At 38.9% G+C, this 21246-nt stretch overlaps 2 protein-coding genes across 2 annotated transcripts; both read left to right on the forward strand.

Moving 5' to 3' along the window:
* The first annotated feature begins 2659 nt into the window (after positions 1 to 2659).
* On the forward strand, positions 2660 to 3025 carry LOC149494286 (uncharacterized). Its single transcript, XM_089725451.1, has one exon. It carries the CDS (start codon positions 2660 to 2662, stop codon positions 3023 to 3025), a length of 366 nt encoding a protein of 121 aa, XP_089581577.1.
* A 9531-nt stretch (positions 3026 to 12556) lies between these two features.
* On the forward strand, positions 12557 to 14833 carry LOC149494287 (uncharacterized). Its single transcript, XM_089725452.1, has 2 exons — positions 12557 to 13745; positions 13836 to 14833. The coding sequence occupies exons 1-2, from the start codon at positions 12557 to 12559 to the stop codon at positions 14831 to 14833; spliced, it is 2187 nt and encodes a 728-aa protein (XP_089581578.1).
* Positions 14834 to 21246: the final 6413 nt, after the last annotated feature.

Below are 21246 nucleotides of genomic sequence, written 5' to 3' on the forward strand. Positions count from 1 at the left end.
TGAAATGAATTTCAATCTTGCTTACTTGTTTGATGGTTCCATTCATTAAGTAGATAAGTTAATGCACATATTTGACATTAACTCATCATGCATGCTCGAATTTAATATTGGCACAAAAGATAACCCACATAATTTGTTAATTGGGTCAAACCTAATGCCAAAATTGAACATAAAATTTCAAAGTCTACTAATGGACAAGAAAGAAGTCGTCTTTGCATGGAGTTATGAAGACGATTCCGCTGTATCCTGGAGCCAATCCAGTGAAGCAGAAGAGGAGAAGACTGAGGCTAGAATGAGCTGAGAAAATAAAAAAGGAAGTGACCAAGCAAATTTATGTAGGATTGCTAAAAGTGGTTCACTATCCAGAATGATTAGCAAACATAGTCCCAGTTCCAAAGAAGGACGGGCGAGTCAGAAAGTGCGTGGACTATAGAGATTTGAACAAAGCATCCCCAAAGGATGATTTCCCTCTTCCTCACATCAATATCCTAATAGATGGTACAGCAATGATGGGATGCTACTCCATTATTGATGGATTTGCAAGTTACAATTAGATTCTTATGGCACTATTAGACAAAACCAAGACAGCTTTCGTTACAGAGTTTGAAACTTTTTGCTATTGGGTGATGCCATTTGGCTTGAAGAACATCAGGGCTACATATCAAAGGATGGCAAGTACATTGTTTCATAACATGATTCATAGGGAGCTAAAAGTTTACATTAATGATATGCTTATCATGACCAAGACACCAGAAGAATATCCAGCAACTCTAGAGCGATATATGGACAGAGTGATCAAATACAAGCTACGTTGAACCCGAAGAAATGTGTATTTGGGGTAACTTCAGGAAAAGTGCTAGGATTCATAGCAGGTTCAAAAGGAATAGAGATCGATCTAGACAAAATCAAGGCAATCCAAGAGATGGAGCCGCCCAAGACAAAAAAGCAAGTGAGGAGCTTTCTGAGAAAAATTCAATACATCAGCAAGTTTATATCAAAATTGTTTATCGTATGTGATCCGATTTTCAAGTTGTTAAGAAAAGATCAACCAGTTATGTGGAATGATCATTGCCATATAGCTTTTAATAAGATCACAGATTATTTGTCAAGTCCCCCGATTTTATGTGCACCAAAACCAGGGAATCCATTAATCTTATACTTGACAATGGAAGATGCTGAAATTGGTACCATGTTAGCACAAGCTGATGATGCAGGTGTTGAGAAGGCAGTTTATTACTTGAGCAAGAAGCTTCTTCCGAACGAAGAAAAATATAACATGATCAAAAGAACTTGCTTACCAATGGTTTGGGTGACCAAAAAACTTCGCCACTACTTTCAGTCTTACAATGTCATAGCAATTTCTAGAATGGATACAGTCAAATTTCTCTATGGAACACCAGCACTGGTGGGGAAACTAGTAACATGGCTAATCATATTGTCAAAATTCGGTATTGAGTATGCTACAAAGAAAACCAATAAAGGACGAGCAGTTGCAGATTTTCTAGCAGCACATCTAGTTGAAGATTATGAATAGTGGGACAATGACTTTCCCGATGAACATTTGAACATAACAGAGAAGAAAGGAGCCGATGGAAGCTCTACTTTAATGGATCAGCTCATAGTATTGGAGTCGAGGTAGGCATCTTGTTAGAATCTCTATAGGGAGAAGTTATCCCAATGCTAAAGAGGTTGTGATTTGTGGTTACGAATAACATGGAAAAATATGAAGCCAATTTATTTGGGTCAAAAGCTCTGATTGCTGTCAAAGCTGAAGAAGTCGAATTTTTTGATGACTCAAAACTAGTAATCGAGCACGCTAATAGAAATTGGGAAGTCAAAGAAGACATGTTGAAGCCTTATATGGACTACTTGCTTACTGTTATTCAGAACTTCATGAGAGTAACCTTCACACACACTGGCAAAGTGAACAACCGAGTTCCAGACGCTTTGGCGAAAATTGCATCACCTTGGTAGGGAGATTAGTTATGCCTAAAAAGCCAGTTATAATATCTTCGGGTAGCATCGCGTGTTATGAAGGAGAGAGAATTATGGATATCGAGGAAGAGGACTAGCCATGGTTTCATGATGTCCTGCAGTGGATGACCAAGAGAGTTTATCCTGACTCAGCTACTAGAGATGACAAGAGAGCCTTATAATGTTTAGCATTACAGTTTGCAGTGTTAGATGATCAACTATATAAGAGGATGTCAGATGAGGTATTGTTAAGATATATATCAAGGAAGGAAGTTGAGGAAAAAAATGGAACAGGTCCATATAGGGGTTGGCGATACCCACATGAGCGAAAAAGCATTGGCAAAGAAGATTCTCAAACAAAGATTCTTTCGGTCAACAATAAAAAGGGATTCATTGTATTTCTTTTATGAAAAGGTGCTTCGAATGTCAAATTTACGGAGACCCGAGTTACATTCCACCTTAAGAATTACATCCTTCTATTTTTCCATAACCATTTTCAGCTTGGGGAATAGATATCATTGGTAAAATTTCACCACTGCTTCTATTGGACATGAATTCATAGTGGTGGTAGTGGACTATTTCTCGAGATGTGTCAAGGCAGAAAACTTTTAAGAACATCAGCACCAAGCAAATGACCAAATTCATTAAAAATAACCTGATTTGTAGATATGGGATCCCTCCTCATATGGTGATAGATAATGGAGTTGAATTTCAAGTAGAAGTGAAAAAATTGTTGGCAAAATATGGAATTGAACACCATAAATCTTCACCATATCATCCACAAGCGAATGGGGCAGTGGAAGCCACAAATAAAAATGTCAAAAAGATATTGAGAAAACCAACAGAAAATCATCAAGATTGGGCAAACAAGTTACAATATGCTTTATGGGGCTATAGGACCACCACCAAGTCTGTGAATGGGGCAACTCCTTACTCGTTAGTTTATGGAATGGAAGCCGAGTTACCAACAGAAACAGAAGTTCAATCCTTGCACATAATGATGGAACCTAAGATTTCAGAATGCCAATGGGCCGAAGGTCATTACCATTAATTAGCCCTCCTAGATGGAAAGAGGCTCAATGCCCGATTCATAGGATCAATTATATAAAAGGAGAATGGCTAAGCACTTCAATAAAAGAGTTCATCCGAAATTGCTCAGAGGAGGAGATTTGGTCCTAAAACAGATGCGACCAAACGTTCACGACCTGAGAGGAAAATTTAAGCCTAACTAGGAAGGTCCTTTTTTGATCAAGAAAATGTTCTCAAAAGGTAAGTGAAGGTATCAGACATGGAGGGCAATGAATTCATAAAGCCAGTCAATTTGGATAGGTTGAAGAAATTTTATGTATCAAACAAAACATTCATGGCAAAGTCTAATTAATAAAATTCACCTTTTGTGTTATTATTAACTTTAAAGCTTATCATGTTAAGTTCTTATTGATGTGCAAATGATGTAACTTTACATTGTTGCATGGAATAGCAAGAAATATCTCAAACATTTTAGCAAAAGGCATTTCATAAATATTAAGTGCATACATTCATATAATTGCACTATTAATAATTGTCTAGTACATACCATTAGAAAGCAGGATAAGTGCATCTATATGCCAGGTCCTAATAGATATCTAGCGGTTAGTAAATCAGCAAACTCGGAATTAGCTTCGACCTCAAAATAAGCCTGTAACCACGAGTGGTACAAAGAAGAAGAAGAAGAGTCGGCTTCATTAGAAATGGGGACATACATACGACTGGGCCAAGTGGCAATAAAGCGAGATAGAAACCGCTGAGTAATCAATCCACCCTCGAACTGAGTATAATCAAGGACATTCTGATGTCGGCTGTACTGCCTAGCCACACAGCTAGGGTAATAAGCTACCGCCATAGTCAGTCCACACAAGGGCATGCAAAGCGTATAAGAAGAAACTTAACTCGCTCTATGTACCACCAGGGGCCAGTCCATCTGACATCCTTAACAGTGAGACCATTAAAGATAACAGTCTAGTCCTCAATGGTATCGCCGGTCAAACGATGGTGGCGTCGAACATAGACTCTCGATCGGTAATCAAACATCAGATGATCTGATAGGGATCCATCACTTAAAGCTTCTCATAAGCCCACAACTGCAAATGCATTCAAAAAAAAAGAGAAAAAGAAAAGCAAAAAGAAAAAGCTCGTTAAGTCGAAAACCCGCAAAGGCGATTTAAGCAAAAGTTAAAGCTTTGCAAAAAAAAAAAAAAAAAAAGAAAAAAAAATGCATTTACCTGCAATAAAAGCGGGCTCCACGTCGGACCAAACACCAAATAAGGGTCCCGAGTGCAATTTCCTAGCCAAGTCAACGTCTCAATAAAGATAAGTGGAAATGGCTTGTGTCGCCTAGCTATCTGCTCAATTCTGGGCACTAGCCGAAGGCTGCCATAACCTCAATGTCGTTAAGTAATAAGTACTGGCTCAGGATGTTAAAGCAGACAAGTGGAGCCCAATATGGACTAGCGTGGTCCATCTCTAATGCACGATCTATAAGAGGATGCAGGGGCACGACATCAGCTCTGAAGTCATAAGAAGGAATCTCATAAGCTAAGAAATAAAACATTGGTAGAATCATCGAAGCAGAATCAACGTCAAATCGGGGCACCATCAGAATCTCTTCAGTCACGAGGATCCTCCTGGAAATGATGCTAAACTCTTCAAATAATAGATAAATCCAAATGGTCGAAATGGTTGATAAACCATTATAAAACTCCAGGTTGGACCCAAATGTTCTGGTTGTAACCCAGCTGTGAACCCCTCCCCCGAATATCATCAAGCATACAAATGCATATGACTAAGGGCAGAAATGCACGTGAATATATGAGTCGCCACCTTGTTTAATTATTTTAGGGTAAACTAGGAAAAACCCTAAGTTGACTCCAATTTTAATTAACCTAATTATTAGATTGATTATCCCAATGTTTAAGGCACAATCTACGAACCCGAGGTGGATCCCGAGACCATGTCATATTGATGAACTAACCAAAAAATGAATGCTTTGCAAGGTAATTGGACTAATGGAATGTTTAAGTGATTTCGATGATTTCGACTTGCTGCTCGGGGTTAAATCCCAAACGTGCCTACGTACTTCCATTTGAATGAAAGATCAAAGTCAACGTAGTTCGATAGGCCTTTTTAAAAGGGCTTTTAATGGGTATGCTTAATGCATGAGTGCGTGTATGCTTTGTGCATTTTGTTTAGGCATTTTGCCAAAAATTGATTGATTAGGCGTTTGTTGCCAAAAACGTTGATTTAAGGCTTTTAGCCAAAAAAGATTGATTCAGGCAATTTATTGCCAAAAATGTTGATTGGGCGATTGTCGCCAAAATGTTGATTTAAGGCTTTTAGCCAAAAAGATTGATTCAGGCAATTTATTGCCAAAAATGTTGATTGGGCGATTGTCGCCAAAATGATTAATTTTAAGGCTTTTAGCCAAAAGATTGATTAATTCAAGGCATTTTTGCCAAAAATGGATTTAAGCGATTTGTCGCTAAAAAAAGGGTTAATCTTACTTTATAGGCAATTTGTTTGCCAAAAGTGATTAATTGATTTGTAATATAGGCAATTTATTGCCAAGAAAAACATGTTTAATTAAGGCTATTTAGCCACAATTATTGATTAATTGGACTTAAGCCGAACTGTTCGAAATAAAGGCGATTATACCATAGTCATTAATTAACTAGGTACTTTTGGCCAATATTGTCGGATTTAGGCCTTAATACCACGATTATGAATTAACCGAGCATTTAAGCTTAATCATATTTAATTGAGGCAGTTTATTTGCCTAATGATGACGTGAATGCATTTATGCAGTTGTAGAATTAGGAGTAGAAGATAAACATGCATGAAGTGCTAAAATTAAATAGACAGGGTTTAGTTATTACCTGATTTAATCGACGACCGCTTCTTAGCTTCAGCTTGAAAACTCCGGATTAAGCTCCTCGTTAAGGGAATATTAATTAATTTAATTTATTTTAAGTGGCCAAATATCACAACAACAGAGTAATAAAAAGCCTATACTAAAATGCAGAAAAGCAGTAAAAGAATCGCAAGGAGCGTAAGGGAGAAGGAGCGTCCGTCAACACAGACTGAGTGAGTAAAAACGGAGTGCCGGGGCTGCATTTATAGGCAAAAATCGAGCTGGAGGGCGGCCGCTGCGCCGGGTCCGGCGGCCGGCACCGTCGAGTCTGGCGGCAGCGGCCGCCGAGCAGCCGCCGAGTCTGGCGGCAGCCGCAGCCGTGACCGGCCGCCGGCGCCGCCGAGTTCGGCGGCCGGTGCCGCCTTCGCCGGCGGACTGGCTAGTCTTTTCGTTCCGGAGGCTTTTCTGGGAGTTCCTGACCTCCAAAAAATATTCCGGGACCAGTTCTGCGATCCTCGTAATTTTCCGGACGTTTCAAGTACCATATTGGCATACTTTCGGTGAACTTTTTGAATGGCCTCCGGTCCGGCCGGACTGTTTGCAGTCCGAAAAAATAAGCTTTTTGAGCCTCAAAATTTGAGTATTCACACCAGCCGATTGAGTTCGAAGGAGAAAGTGCATTCCAATCGTCCCGGGTGAGACAACGGAACAGTGCTTTAAACATCACTACCAAAGCCCAATCCATAAAGAAAGGAAGAAGAAACGAAGTGTTTTTGGGTAGTTCCTGAGTTAGAGCTACGTGTGGTAATGAGAAATGAGCTTTTGAAGCAAGTGTGTACTTTAGAAACTTTTATAGCAAAGTTGAAGGATGGAGTTGACACTTGCAGTGGCGCATGCCACTTAAGGGCAGAAAACTTAAAAATTTCACGTTTTGTTATATCCCGATTCACAAACTCAAAAGCAATTCAAGCATCATTTATAATGCAAGAACGCACGATGTAAACTCAAAAATGTGTAAAGAAATTGGCACTTACCTTGATATAAATAAGAAATATATGTATTTCTTTACAAAAAGTATTATCCCCAAACCGGGCATGCCTACACTATAAAAAGAAGAAGAAGCAACAAGGAAAGGCAATTGTCTCAAGACACATATGAGGTCGCCTCCTTGGAATTGTCACTCTCGGACTCTTCAGCCTCTTCAACCATGAACAGTCTGCATCCAACTCCGCAGCTAGCTCTCCAGCCTTACTGGAATTCTCGCCCTTGGCCCGCCAGAGGCGTCATGCTAGCTCTCTACATACATTTAAACTCATTAGTATTGCATACCATGCATACACGACATGTGCATTACATTCTATTTTTTTCTGTTTTGTTCTTTTTTTCATTCTTACATATATGTGCTCATCTAAGAGCCTCGCCACTGCTAGCTTAAGCCACGTACTTCATACAGTTGGCACCCAAAGCTGTCCCAAATGGCACACCCAAAGTCATCCCAAGTGGCGTACCAAAGTCGTCCCAGGTAGCGAACCCACTTTTCGGAGCGTCAAAACTAGTGTCTTCTTTCAGTCCAAACAATTCAAAGAACACAAACGTCAAAAGTAACAACCGCCCAAAGTGGCGCATTTCAGATCAAGTCATCCAAGGTGGTGCACCCACTGTTCGAAGTGTCGTAATCGGCGTCTTCTTTCAGTTCAAGTCGTTCAAAGAAAGTGACAACCGCCCAAAGTGGCGCATTTCATATCAAGTCATCCCAGGTGGTGCACCCATTATCCAGAGCTTCGAAACTGTCATTTTCCCTTCTGACACCTGTCAAAAGTGGGGCATTTCAACAAAGCTGCCAAATGGCACAATCAGCTACAAAAGACGTCAACCCCCATGACGTAAATTCACCCATCAGACAGCGCTAAAAAGGCAATCTACATCAACAAAGCCGCCAAAATGGCAAACTTCCTACATCCGAGCCATTCAAAGAAGGTAAACTGGTCTAAAGGACACCAGCCCTATCTCAACCAGACACGTCAATTCAATAATTATCATGCAAGTATTCCTTACTTGCGCGTCTACTTTACACATTGATGATATCTTGCCTAAAAAGTAAAATATCATCAAAGTGGGGGTAAACTGTAGACGCTTAATTTTTGCCCCCTAAGTGGCTCAGTGATGACAACCTTTTTTTTAATGTAAAATTGAATCGGGAATTTCGATAACTTTGATTCATAGACCAATGGTCTGTGGTTAAGATAATGGAGTTATTTGACCATTCTTACTTTTTCGGGTTTTCCGGCATTTGGCAGTGGAACTAGGCCCAGGAAGAGCTTCGGGTCTGCCAAGCAGTTTTTCAGTGCACTGTCTCGTTTGTGTGCCACCTAGTCAAACTAGGTAAAAATGGGCCCGGTCCAATTTTGGGGCCCACCGGTGGCACTTGCCACCTATGCCCTAAAAATTAGGGCAAAATTCTCCCATTTTGTAACACCCGCCGCCCAGTCCCGAGAGACCCGACAGTAGATGCCACATTTGGTGCCGAAGACACCGTCTTAACTTAACATATAGATCATTATTTATTTTCTACCCATAAAAATCAAGTATGCATACTCCAAAAATATTAAATAAAATATGACACATAGATAGTAATTTTTTCGAACCAAAATGATACTTATTCCCGAACCGATGGTACTATTCACAGACCGGTGGTACTATTCACAGACCGATAAAATTATTATTTTAGACATAGAAAAATCAGGGCGTTACACATTTGCCTATAAATAGGCCTTGGGATTTGTGCAAAGGGAGGAATTTTTGATTAACAAAGGGAAACTCTACTATTTTGAAAACTTAACCATAATCAAAGTACAACTTTTGTTTTTACTTTGATTCTAGGTTTCATTCAATCATCTTTGATAAAAACTCCCTGATTGTTGATCCAGAAAACCCACAAATACTCACATTAAATCTTAAACTTGGATTTTTAGTTTAAGAACAAAGCTTTTGGGTGTTCTTTGATTCATTTTCCCAAAATCTTTGGAATCTTTAAGCAAAGGTAATCCCTTAAGAGCCCTAAAACTTAATCTTCGCCTTTTTAATTTTCTTTTGGTGTGAAAACACCTTTTCTTTATTGGTTGGGAGAGAAATTTGTGAACAACCAAAAGGCTTCTAACTGTGTCAGAAGTGGCACATGCCACTAAGTAAGGGGCGCACGCCCCTACATATGGCGCACGCCACTTCTCCTACAGTCAAAATGCCTAAAATCGTGTTCTGTATCTTCTAATCAGAGTAAGCTCGAGCGCCACACTTAATGGCACACGTCACTTCTCTAGTGGCGCATAGACCTTCATTTCAGAAGCCTAGAAACATCAAAATAATGAAATAAAGACCCAAACCTTGGTTCTGTGACAACCTGATTTGGGTAAGATCCGAGCGCCACTACGTGTGGCGCATGCCACTTCTGGTGTGGCGCACGCCACTTCCCTTATGGCTCATGGACATTCATTTCAGAAGTCCAGAACTCCAAAAATCAATAAAATTGTCCCAAGTAGGTATTCCATTGGTCAAGCACCGAACTTTATTATTATGGATCGCGATTTCGACCTATAATGGATTAAACAAACATAAACTAACATGAAATGGATAGTGACAAGTGTATTTATTCATCAACTATGATGAACATCAAGGCTATGAACCCAATTCTTGTTGAAACTCTAAATTTGTTGCTTTTAATTTATTGTTCTTTACTTTTATGCACTTTTAATATTTCGTCCTTTAAATTTATGCACTTTTATTTATTGCATTGTGATTATTATTGGTCTAACCTATTAACTATTAGCATATGAACATAAACATGCACCATATTATCATTAATTGAATGAATTTATATTTTATGATTCTGTGAATGTTTTTTTTATTTATGTGCTTGTTCATGGATGACTATTTATTGCTTTCATTGTGTTAAGCTTCACGTAAGGGGTCCATAATAGATTCCTATTAATTATTTGCTTTAATAGTTAATTGGGTTAGAAAATTTTGAAGGGGATTAATGGGTAAAATGTACACTTAGGAGATGGGTTGTAATTATTTTCTTCTCTCCCCATCTTTCGATGATTATTTTGTGCTTTTACATGTAATTATGTGCCTATTTGACATGTTTTCTAAATTGCATTAAAATGCATTTTACATCTCAATTCGAATTCTATTATTAATCATTGTGAATCAATGGACAATAACAGCGCGATTTAACCGGATGGTTCAGGTGCCTAACACCTTCCTGATACCATATCTAATTCTCTTACCCAATCACTGGTTTAAAATCGAATTGGTCGATTCCAGAGAATTGATTAGTTCAAGAATTTTTCCTAAAGAGAGTGGCAACTCCAAAATGACGCGGAACCCAAAGGAAATGAATTCCTAGAACCCCTAATCGGATGGATCGGATCAAAGATCAAGATGAAGTTCACCTCTATGGCACCCCTCGTTTATAATGAAAAGGAAACACCAATCATCGAGATTTAAGAACAAGATAAATGCCACAACAAGTTGATAAGTCTACCTTAATTCTTGATGCAATTAGAGGAAGCAATCTCTCACTATCACTCTAAGCAAAGGAAACATGCAAAGCATGAACAATTTCTGTATTTCAATTTGTTCGAAAGTTCTTGTTTACAAAGAAGACAATAGTATTTATAATAGAAACTAACATAATTGGGCTAACCTAATAGATTATGACCCAATAACAAAAGCCCATACAAAGATAAACAAAATAGCTAACCAAATAAAGCATAAAAGAATAAAGATCACGTCCAAATCAGACCATAGCACGCCCAGGGTGTGCTACCTAGCATCCCCGTGCTACAAGAGGCAGACTCTAGCACCCCCAAGGTGTGCTACTCAGCACGGCCTTGCCACACCATCAGCACATGCCTCCAGCATTATAAGAAGCCTAGGTGCGCCTTCAAGTTCCACACAACACTTGTTAAATGCTAAGTCATGAAGCTCTTGTGAAACTTGGTCTTGAACGTATGAGTCATGACTGCCCCATATCGTATGGCATGGCTCCGTGTAATTGGTCCACTAGGAAGCACCAACGGATCTCCTATGTTGTTCCCCATGCTTCCTTGAGCTCCATTGATGAGTGGCGGCGGATCCATATCATTCCCCCTTTCCTCGAAAAGATTTGTCCTCAAATCTGCGTCCATGTCAAAAGGAGACAAATCACTAACGTTAAAAGTTACAGAAGCACCGTACTTACTGGGCAAGTCTATCTTATAGGCGTTGTCATTAACGCGCTCCAAGACTTGAAATGGACCATCTCCACGTGCATCAAGCTTAGACTTCCGATGGTTGGGAAACCTTTCCTTCCGAAAGTGTACCCAAACCTAATTTTCAGGCACAAATACTAGCTTCTTCCGTCCTCTGTTTGCACGATCAGCATGTTGTTTGTTCCTCTCTTCTCTATTCGCTCGAGCCTTCTCATGTGAAGACTTCACCAATTCAGCCTTTTTAGCACCATCTAAACTAGAAAGCTCATGTAAAGGTAAACGAACAAGATCCAAAATAGTTTGTGGGTTAAATCCATAAACAAGCTCAATTGGAGTAAAACCTGATGTAGAACGTATGCTGCAATTATATGCAAATTCAATATATGGCAAACAATCTTCCCAAGTTTTTAAATTTTTACCCACAATAGCACGAAGTAAAGTTCCTAAAGTCCTATTCACAACCTCAGTTTGTCCATCCGTTTGTGGGTGACAAGTAGTAGAATAAAGCAATTTAGTACCTAACTTACCCCACAAAACCTTCCAAAAATGTGAAAGGAACTCAGTATCCCTATCAGAAATAATGGTCCATGGTACCCCATGTAATCGTACCACCTGTGATGGAGGTCCATCTAGCCTAGCCTTACAAGCTGTCCTAGACATGGGCCTTGGCCTTGATTCCATTAGTGAAGTTAATAAAGACAGTCCAAGTGAAGATGGGCTTGGTGGGAGTGACATGTTCAATCTGAAGCTACAGCTCCTTTTAGGGCCATTTGGGTTCCTTCAAACCATCATCTTGAAGACAATAATCAAGGAGCACTTGGTTGATCATTGACTATGAATTCCAGCTCATTTGTGTTGTTTTCAAACTTAGTTAGGTGTTCTTTGAATTGTGCCTTTGAATGAGTTATTTCAAACTTAGTTAGGTGTCCTTTGAATAAGTTGTTTTCAACCTAGTTAGGTGTATCTTTGAATGTGTTGTTTTCAACCTAGTTAGGTGTCCTTTGAAATTGTGTCTTTGAACAACACATTCAAAGGGAGTTTATGGCTATCTCTTGTTTCCCTATATAAAGGGATTTTGTGTATTTTGAAAGGGAGATTTGGAATAACAAGAAAGTGTTAATCACATTTGGGTTTTATTAGTTTCCAAAAACTATTGGGTTTTGTTTGTTTCCAAAAACAAGCATCTATATTTTTTCATTTTAATCTTCACCATCAACTATCTTAGCCTTTCATCACATTTTGAATCAAGTTACTGTAGCACGAATGCTTCTGAGTTCCTGTAGCAAGTTACTGTAGCACTCGTGTTTCTCTATCAAAACCATAGTCCTTTCCACCACGCCATCAGTTGGTATCAGAGCCAACAATCTTACCTTCTTTCACTTTCATTTGTTTTCAAGTTATGCTTAATAACCAACAAGCATCTCTTAACAAAGACAAACAAGTCATGTTAGAAGATCAAGATCTAGCCTCAGCAATTGAGAAAATGAGGTTGGAAATGGAAGTTCTTAAGGCCAAGAATGAAGCCTTAGAAACACTCATCCAAAATACTCCCCCAAATACCCAAAGTCCTCATGAAGAGGAACTGACTAATGAAGATTTCAATGGAGAGGACCAACACCTTGTGTTGGGACGTGGAGGTTTTAGAGGGATAGGGAGAGGATTGTTTCATGGAGGATTTGGCCAAGGGGCAAGGCGTTTGCCACCACCCATCCGTGTTGAAAGACAAGAAGAATCTTTCAACTATAAAATCGAATTACCTGAATTTCATGGTAAGATCAATGCTGATGCCTATCTTGAATGGATATACTCAATGGAGAGATCCTTTGAACTGAGGGAGGTGTCCGAAGACAAAAGAATGAAGCTTGCTGCTATGAAGTTGAAGGGATATGCTGCCCTTTGGTGGGATAATTTGCAAAAACGAAGGATGAGGGAAGGGAGGCCTCAAATTACTCAATGGGATAGGATGAAAGAAGAGATGGATGCGGTGTTCTTGCCACCCCATTATAGACAGAAAATGATTGAGAAAATGTTGAGCCTCAAACAAGATACTAAAACTGTGGAACAATACACCATGGAATTTGAGGAATTCTTATTGAAGTGTGAGGTCGAGGAGACCGAGGAGCTGATCATAGGGCGTTTTCTCCAAGGCTTGCGATTCGACATCCAAGACATGGTAAGCTTCTATCCTTATGAATCTCTTATTGAATTGAAGAGATTAGCACTAAGAAGTGAGACAAGTTTGAAGCATTCACACCAAAACAAAACCAATATCAGACCTTATAACTACAAACCCAGCTCTAGTAGCCCCAATGCTGCCCCTATCAAGACCACATACACACCTTCACCAAAACCCCCTCTTAAAAACACTTCCAACACACCAAGAAATACCCAATCTGTCCCACCATCCAAAAGTACCTCTAAGAATGCTTTGAAATGTTTCAAATGCCAAGGGTATGGACACTTCCAATCTGAATGTCCTTCAAGGAAAGTAATGACCCTTAGAGAGATAGAGGAGATTGAGGAAGAAATATACCATGCTGATTCTGTTGCAGTAAATAGTGAATTGAATGTTGATGAGGGAGATATGCTAGTTTGTGATGCAATGGAAGATGGGGAGTGTTTAGTGATGATGCGTATTTTGAATATTGAAAAGAATGAGGAGGATTGGAGGAGGAAATCCCTATTTCACACTAGATGTTTGACAAAAAATAAATTGTGTGAAGTTATTATTGATAGTGGTGCATGTGAGAATGTTGTATCCAATGAAATGGTTGCGAAGTTGGGACTGAAAACCGAGCCAATTGACAACCCTTATAGGTTGGCTTGGCCGAATTCTGAGCATGAAATTAAAGTCACTAAGAAGTGTCTAGTTCCTTTTGCAATTGGGCAATACGTGGATGAGGTGAGCTGCCATGTTATCCCAATGACAGCTTGTCACTTGCTTCTTGGGAGACCTTGGTTGTATGATAAGGATGTGCAACACCAAGGAAAGGCAAATACTTACACCTTTTTCCATGAGGGTAACACCATCTTGCTCACACCGTTACTACCCGAGAAGCGAAAGAAGAAAAGAGAAGTTGGAATGGTTGGATTGTTATCCAATGATGAGAAGAGTGAGATCATGGAAGGGCTGCCTAGCTATGTTCCAATTGATGTGGAGGATGAGCCTAAACAGAATCATGTGATTCCAAAAGAGGTACAATTTCTTATTAGAGAGTTTGAGAGAGTTTTCCCGAACACTTTACCTATCGGTTTGCCCCCTCTAAGATCAATACAACATGAGATCAGTTTTGTTCCGGGAGCTCAAATTCCTCATAAGCACTCCTATAGAATGAGTCCTAAAGAGAGTGATGAATTACAAAAGCAAGTTGATGAATTGTTAAAGAGAGGCTTTATAAGGGAGAGTGTTTCTCCTTGTGTTGTGCCAGCCTTTGTTGTTCCTAAAAAGAATGGCAAGTGGACAATGGTGATAGATTCAAGGGCTGTTAATAAGATAATGATCAAGTACAGGTTTCCTATTCCAAGGCTTGATGATATGCTTGATCGATTGCATGGAGCTTCAATTTTCTCAAGGATTGATCTTGCAAATGGATTCTACCAAATTCGTGTTCGAGAAGGTGATGAGTGGAAGACAGCCTTCAAGACCAATGAGGGGCTGTATGAATGTTGGTCATGCCTATGGGACTCTCTAATTCACCTTCCACCTTTATGCGACTCATGAATGAGGTACTCAAACCTTTTCTTAACAAATTTGTGGTGATATACTTTGATGATATTCTGATCTTTAGTACTAGTTTACATGAGCATTATATGCATTTGAGACTTGTTTTTGAGGTTTTGGACCGTGAATCGTTGTATGCTAATGTAGAGAAGTGTCATTTTTGTGATAGCACCATTAGTTTTTTGGGGTATGTTGTATCTAAAGATGGTATAAGTATGGATTCTGAAAAGGTCAAGGCCATTGTTGATTGGCCTATTCCAAACAATCTGTTTCAAGTAAGGAGTTTTCATGGGTTTTGTTCTTTTTATAGGAGATTCATTAAAGGTTTTAGTACTATAACAAGTCCTATAACAGACTGCATGAAAAAAGGGGTGTTTAAATGGACACCTCAAGCCACCCTTGCTTTTAACACTTTAAAGAATGCAATGACAAAAGCTCCTGTTTTGGCCTTGCCTAATTTCAACTTACCTTTTGAATTGGAGTGTGATGCTAGTGGGGTTGGGATAGGGGCTGTTTTGAGTCAAGAAGGCAAACCTATTGCATTTTTTAGTGAAAAATTGAATGAGTGTAGGAGAAAATATTCTGCCTATGATCTTGAGTTCTATGCCTTGATTCGTGCTCTAAGACATTGGAGTGCATATTTGTTGGCTAACTCTTTCATCTTATTTACTGACCATCAAGCCCTCAAATACATACAAAGTCAAGCTAAGTTAAGCAAGAGACATGCATCTTGGGTTGAATACATGCAATCCTTTGATTTTGTAGTGAAGTATAAGGATGGTCCAAGTAATAGAGTGGCTGATGCATTGTCTAGGAGATATGAGGTTCTTAGTACCATGCATGCTCATGTAATAGGATTTGAGAATATTAAGACCTTGTATGAGAGTGATGGGGATTTCGGTCAAATTTGGGAGAGAGTTAGGAAAGATGGTGCATTTAGGGACTTCACTATTCATGATGGTTATCTTTTCAAGCTTGATGCTGTTTGTGTTCCTCAAAGCTCTTTAAGGGAAGCAATTCTTAAGGAAGTCCATGGTGGAGGCCTAGCCGGTCACTTTGGAAGAGACAAAACCTATGAATTGGCAAGCAAAAATTTCTATTGGCCAAAGATGTGGAAAGAGATTTCAAGACTTGTTGAGGGTTGTAATACTTGTAAGCAATCCAAGATGACCTTACAAGCTCACGGACCATACATGCCTTTGCCGATTCCAAGCTCACCATGGGAAGATGTAAGTATTGATTTCATTGTTGGCTTGCCGAGAACAAGATGAAATAATGATTCCATTATGGTTGTAGTAGATAGATTCTCAAAAATGGCTCATTTTATTGCTTGTAACAAAACTAATGATGCATCTCATATTCTGAATTTGTACTTTGAAAATGTTGTAAAACTCCATGGAATTCCTAGGAGCATAGTAAGTGATAGGGATGTAAAGTTTTTGAGTCATTTTTGGAGGCATTTGTGGGCAAGGTTAGGAACTACCTTGAAGTTCAGTACGGCTTTTCATCCTCAAACAGATGGACAAACAGAAGTGGTCAATCGAAGCTTAGGCAACATTTTGCGAAGTTTGCTAAAGGGGAAAGTAAAGAATTGGGATTCTTTGTTGGCTCATGCTGAATTTGCTTACAATAGTTCGAAGAGTAAGACCACTAATTTTACACCTTTTGAATTAGTTTATGGAGCTAATCCACTTGTTCCTCTTGATTTGAGCAACGCACACTCTAGTATCCCCTCTAACTTAAAGGCCGAGGACAGAGCTACTGAAATTATCAAACTCCATGCTAGAGCAAAAGCACATATTGAGAAGAAGAACGAAGCCTACAAGATGCAAGCCAAGCTAAAACCTGTTATGGAATTTAAAGAAGGTGACTTAGTGTGGGTTCACTTAAGGAAGGAACGATTCCCTTCTAAAAGAAAGAATAAACTTATGCCCAAAGCCGAGGGTCCTTACAAGATCATCAAGAAGGTAAACCAGAATGCTTACAAGGTAGAGCTGCCTCCGTCTTACAAGATTTCCAACACCTTCAATGTAAGTGACTTGGCCAAATACAAGGAAGACACCATGTCAACTTCTGACCAAGTTGAAACTTTTCAAGAAGGGGAGAATGATGGAGGTCCATCTAGCCTAGCCTTACAAGCTGTCCTAGACATGGGCCTTGGCCTTGATTCCATTAGTGAAGTTAATAAAGACAGTCCAAGTGAAGATGGGCTTGGTGGGAGTGACATGTTCAATCTGAAGCTACAGCTCCTTTTAGGGCCATTTGGGTTCCTTCAAACCATCATCTTGAAGACAATAATCAAGGAGCACTTGGTTGATCATTGACTATGAATTCCAGCTCATTTGTGTTGTTTTCAAACTTAGTTAGGTGTTCTTTGAATTGTGCCTTTGAATGAGTTATTTCAAACTTAGTTAGGTGTCCTTTGAATAAGTTGTTTTCAACCTAGTTAGGTGTATCTTTGAATGTGTTGTTTTCAACCTAGTTAGGTGTCCTTTGAAATTGTGTCTTTGAACAACACATTCAAAGGGAGTTTATGGCTATCTCTTGTTTCCCTATATAAAGGGATTTTGTGTATTTTGAAAGGGAGATTTGGAATAACAAGAAAGTGTTAATCACATTTGGGTTTTATTAGTTTCCAAAAACTATTGGGTTTTGTTTGTTTCCAAAAACAATCATCTATCTTTTTTCATTTTAATCTTCACCATCAACTATCTTAGCCTTTCATCACATTTTGAATCAAGTTACTGTAGCACGGATGCTTCTGAGTTCCTGTAGCAAGTTACTGTAGCACTCGTGTTTCTCTATCAAAACCATAGTCCTTTCCACCACGCCATCAACCTGTCTAAAGAATAAATCAGCAACATGAATGGCATTGTCAGTTTTATGATAAGGAATGAAATGAGCCATTTTGCTGAACCTATCAACCACTACAAATATGTTGTCTCTACCATGCCTAGTCCTAGGTAAACCAAGTACAAAATCCATAGAGATATCAACCTAAGGCAACTAGGAACAGGTAAAGGCATATACAATCCATGAGGCATAGACTTAGACTTGGCCTGTTTACAAGCAATGCAAGAATCACAAACTTTCTCTACATCTTCACACATATGAGGCCAATAAAAATGTTTGTTCAGCATGTCATAAGTCTTATGTACCCTAAAATGTCTCATCAATCCCCCACAATGAGATTCAAGCACAAGCAAATCACGCATAAAGCATTTTGGCACACAAAGTTTGCTGCCCCTAAATAAATATTCATCATGCCTATAAAATTTATCAAATGCTCCATGCTCGCATGCCAAATATACATTGCCCAAATCAGAATTAGACACATACAAATCCTTAACATACTCAAATCCTAGCAATATAGAACTAAGAGTAGTGATTAGAACATATCTCCTTGATAATGCATCAGTAAGAACATTATCCTTGCCATGCTTATATTTAATAATATAAGGGAATTGCTCAATGAACTCAACCCACTTACCATGTCATTTATTGAGCTTACCTTGACCCTTCAAGTGCTTTAGGGCTTGGTCATCGGTGTGGATGACAAACTCCTTAGGTAGTAAGTAGTATTGCCATACGTTCAAAGTCCTCACCAAGGCATACAGCTCCTTATCATAGGTTGAGTAATTGAGTTGTGCTCCATTCAACTTCTCGCTAAAGTAGGCAATTGGCTTCTTCTCTTGCATCAGCACTACTCCAATTCCTACACCAGAAGCATCACACTCAATTTCAAAAGTGTTCTCAAAATTAGGTAAAGAAAGTATAGGAGTGGATGTCAACTTCCCTTTGAGCGTGTCAAACGCTTTCTACTGTTCCTCGCCCCACTTAAATCCTACTTCCTTTTTTATTACCTCTGTGAGTGGTGCGACAATCGAACAGTAATCTTGTACAAACCGTCTACAAAAGCTCACCAACCCATGAAAACTTCGCACATTCGAAACTGATTTGGGCGTTGGCCATTCCTTGATAGCTTTGACTTTCTCCTCATCGACCTCTGTTGCACCCCTTGATTACCCGCAAGTATACGGATCGCAACGTAGTAATAAAAAGATCAATCCCACGAGGAACGGGTTATGTCCACTTTACTACTTATCCTTAGCACTTATGTTTACAGCAATAAAACATGAAATGATTAAACTACAATTCTATTTAAATTTTAACTAAATGTACTACTTAATTTTATTGAATAAAGATATAGTAGAATACTTAAAAGAATTGATTATGCAATGGATTTTCTTTTTCTATAACAAAACGTGTAACATGCAATAAACAATTCTCTAATCACATATGGTAAAGTATAATTCAACCTCTTGGTATAGAATTATTCTATTTATTATATGTATCTCTACATACAACAAATGCCTTACAAATATTAATCCTAGTTCTTATTCTTTGATTATTTCAATAAGATAGACTTAACTTTGACAAACCAAGTTAAAGATTCATATGCAAACCCAACTAACTGAATTCTATCTCTTTGATCTTTACTGAATTATTTCTTTTTGAGAATATAATTAAGTAAACTTGATTAAACAAAGACCAAAAGATAACTTTAAGAAACTTTTATTGAATGGAACCAAATAATATTGTTGCTTTGCATAGAAAACTAATGAAGAACAACATACAAAAAGTCTTTAATAAAACAAGAGAAAGATATAAGTAATCAAACTCAAGCCTCCGGAGGGCGTCACACCTCGAGGAACTTCTTGATGTTATTTGCACAAACAATAATAAGTGATTCTCATCAACTTATTTCTAAGTACTACTTTTTTTTTTTTCTACTGTATTCTAATACTGCCTCTTCTTCTATCTTTTCCTCTTTTTCTCTATCATGTTTTCCTCTTAATTTGGATTGCAATTTATAGAAGAGGAAGAGGATGTTGGTTATGATGGTGATTGGCTGGCCAAAGGGTGCTTCAACTGACTTCTGATGGGAGAAATTCCGACCCGTTCATGGAAGGACACAACTTTCTGGTAAAAAGGTAGCAGTTGAAGTCTTTTGGAAAAGCGACTCGCGCTCGCGAGTTTAAAGGTCGCACCCGCGATCACTTCTTATGATCTTACTGCCTCTTCTGGAGTGCTCATCGCACTCGTGAGTTTTAATGTCGAGCTCGCGAATTTGACCTGGTGCTCTTTTGCCGTTTTGGTTGTGTTCCTCGCGCTCGCGAGATCTACCTGATGCTTTCTGGACCTTCTGCCATATAGATCGCACCTGCGCATATGTGGGTTGCGCTCGCAAATCTCCATCTGCTCCCATACAACGCGACTTCATTTGCTGTCGCGAAGTTTCTTGGCAGAAAATTCCTTTCCCATACTTAGTCATATTTTTTATCCTTTTTCTTCACAAAAACAAGCCTTTCCCAATCCTTTGTTCAAATTCATTCCTAAAAAAACTTTAAACCAAAAACAACACAAGAAAACATAAAATATATAAAAACAAACACACAATCATGCGATTATAACTTAACAAATTTGCCCGCTTTGCAAGGCTATCAACCTCAATACCCTACGCACTCACAACAAATCCAAGGAACACATGTCTATCTATACAAAATGTGCATTTTTTAAGCTTAGCATAAAATTGGTCAGTTCTCAAAGCGTGTAATACTAGCCTAACATGCTTAACATGATCATTCAGAGACTTGCTATAAACAAGTATATCATCAAAATATACAACTACAAATTTTCCTAAGAAAGCATGTAAAACATGGTCCATAAGCCTCATGAAAGTACTAGGTGCATCAGACAATCCAAAAGGCATCACTAACCATTCATACAAGCCATACTTATTTTTGAAAGTAGTTTTCCATTCACCACCTGGTTGCATTCTAATTTGATGATAACCACTCATTAAATCTATTTTAGTAAAGTAAGTCGACCCACACAACTCATCTAACATGTCATCAAGTCTAGGGATAGGGTGTAAAATCCCTTCCCGGTCCACCCGTAAACCCGAATGAACCGAACCGAGACGCTACAAACTGGTTAACTTTATGTCTTGTCATGCTGATATCATAATGTATATTGAATATAATATCATGCTGATGTTGTTTACAATAATAATGTAATTTATATTTACAAGACATGATACTAGTGTCAAAATGAAATGGGCCCAACTGTGTGCCCTGTACATGACATAAAAAGGGTAGACAAAAGATACACATCCAAATGAGTAGCTACCCTGAAGACTGAGTCTTCTACAGATGAACTGCAGCAGTTGTAAGCTGACTCTCTACGGTCCAATCTCAAAACATGCGAGTGTGAATACTCAAATTTTGAGGCTCGAAAAGCCAGTTTTCCCGGACTGCAAACAGTCCGACCGGACCGGAGGCCATTTTGGAAATTTACCGGAAGTATGCCAATATGGTACTTAAAACGTCCGGGACGTCGCGAGGATCGCG

Source organism: Jatropha curcas, chromosome 8 (genome assembly GCF_041381405.1).
Source record: "Jatropha curcas cultivar XTBG-Jc1 chromosome 8, XTBG_Jcur_1.0, whole genome shotgun sequence".
Lineage (NCBI taxonomy): Eukaryota > Viridiplantae > Streptophyta > Magnoliopsida > Malpighiales > Euphorbiaceae > Jatropha > Jatropha curcas.

Bases quoted from the DNA above. Each gene is read 5' to 3' on its own strand.
- LOC149494287 (XM_089725452.1), top strand. From the start codon at position 12,557: ATGTTAGAAGATCAAGATCTAGCCTCAGCAATTGAGAAAATGAGGTTG. The intron at 13,746-13,835 runs GTATTTTGAATA...AATTGTGTGAAG, and splicing joins GGAGTGTTTAGTGATGATGC to TTATTATTGATAGTGGTGCA.
- LOC149494286 (XM_089725451.1), top strand. From the start codon at position 2,660: ATGGTGATAGATAATGGAGTTGAATTTCAAGTAGAAGTGAAAAAATTG.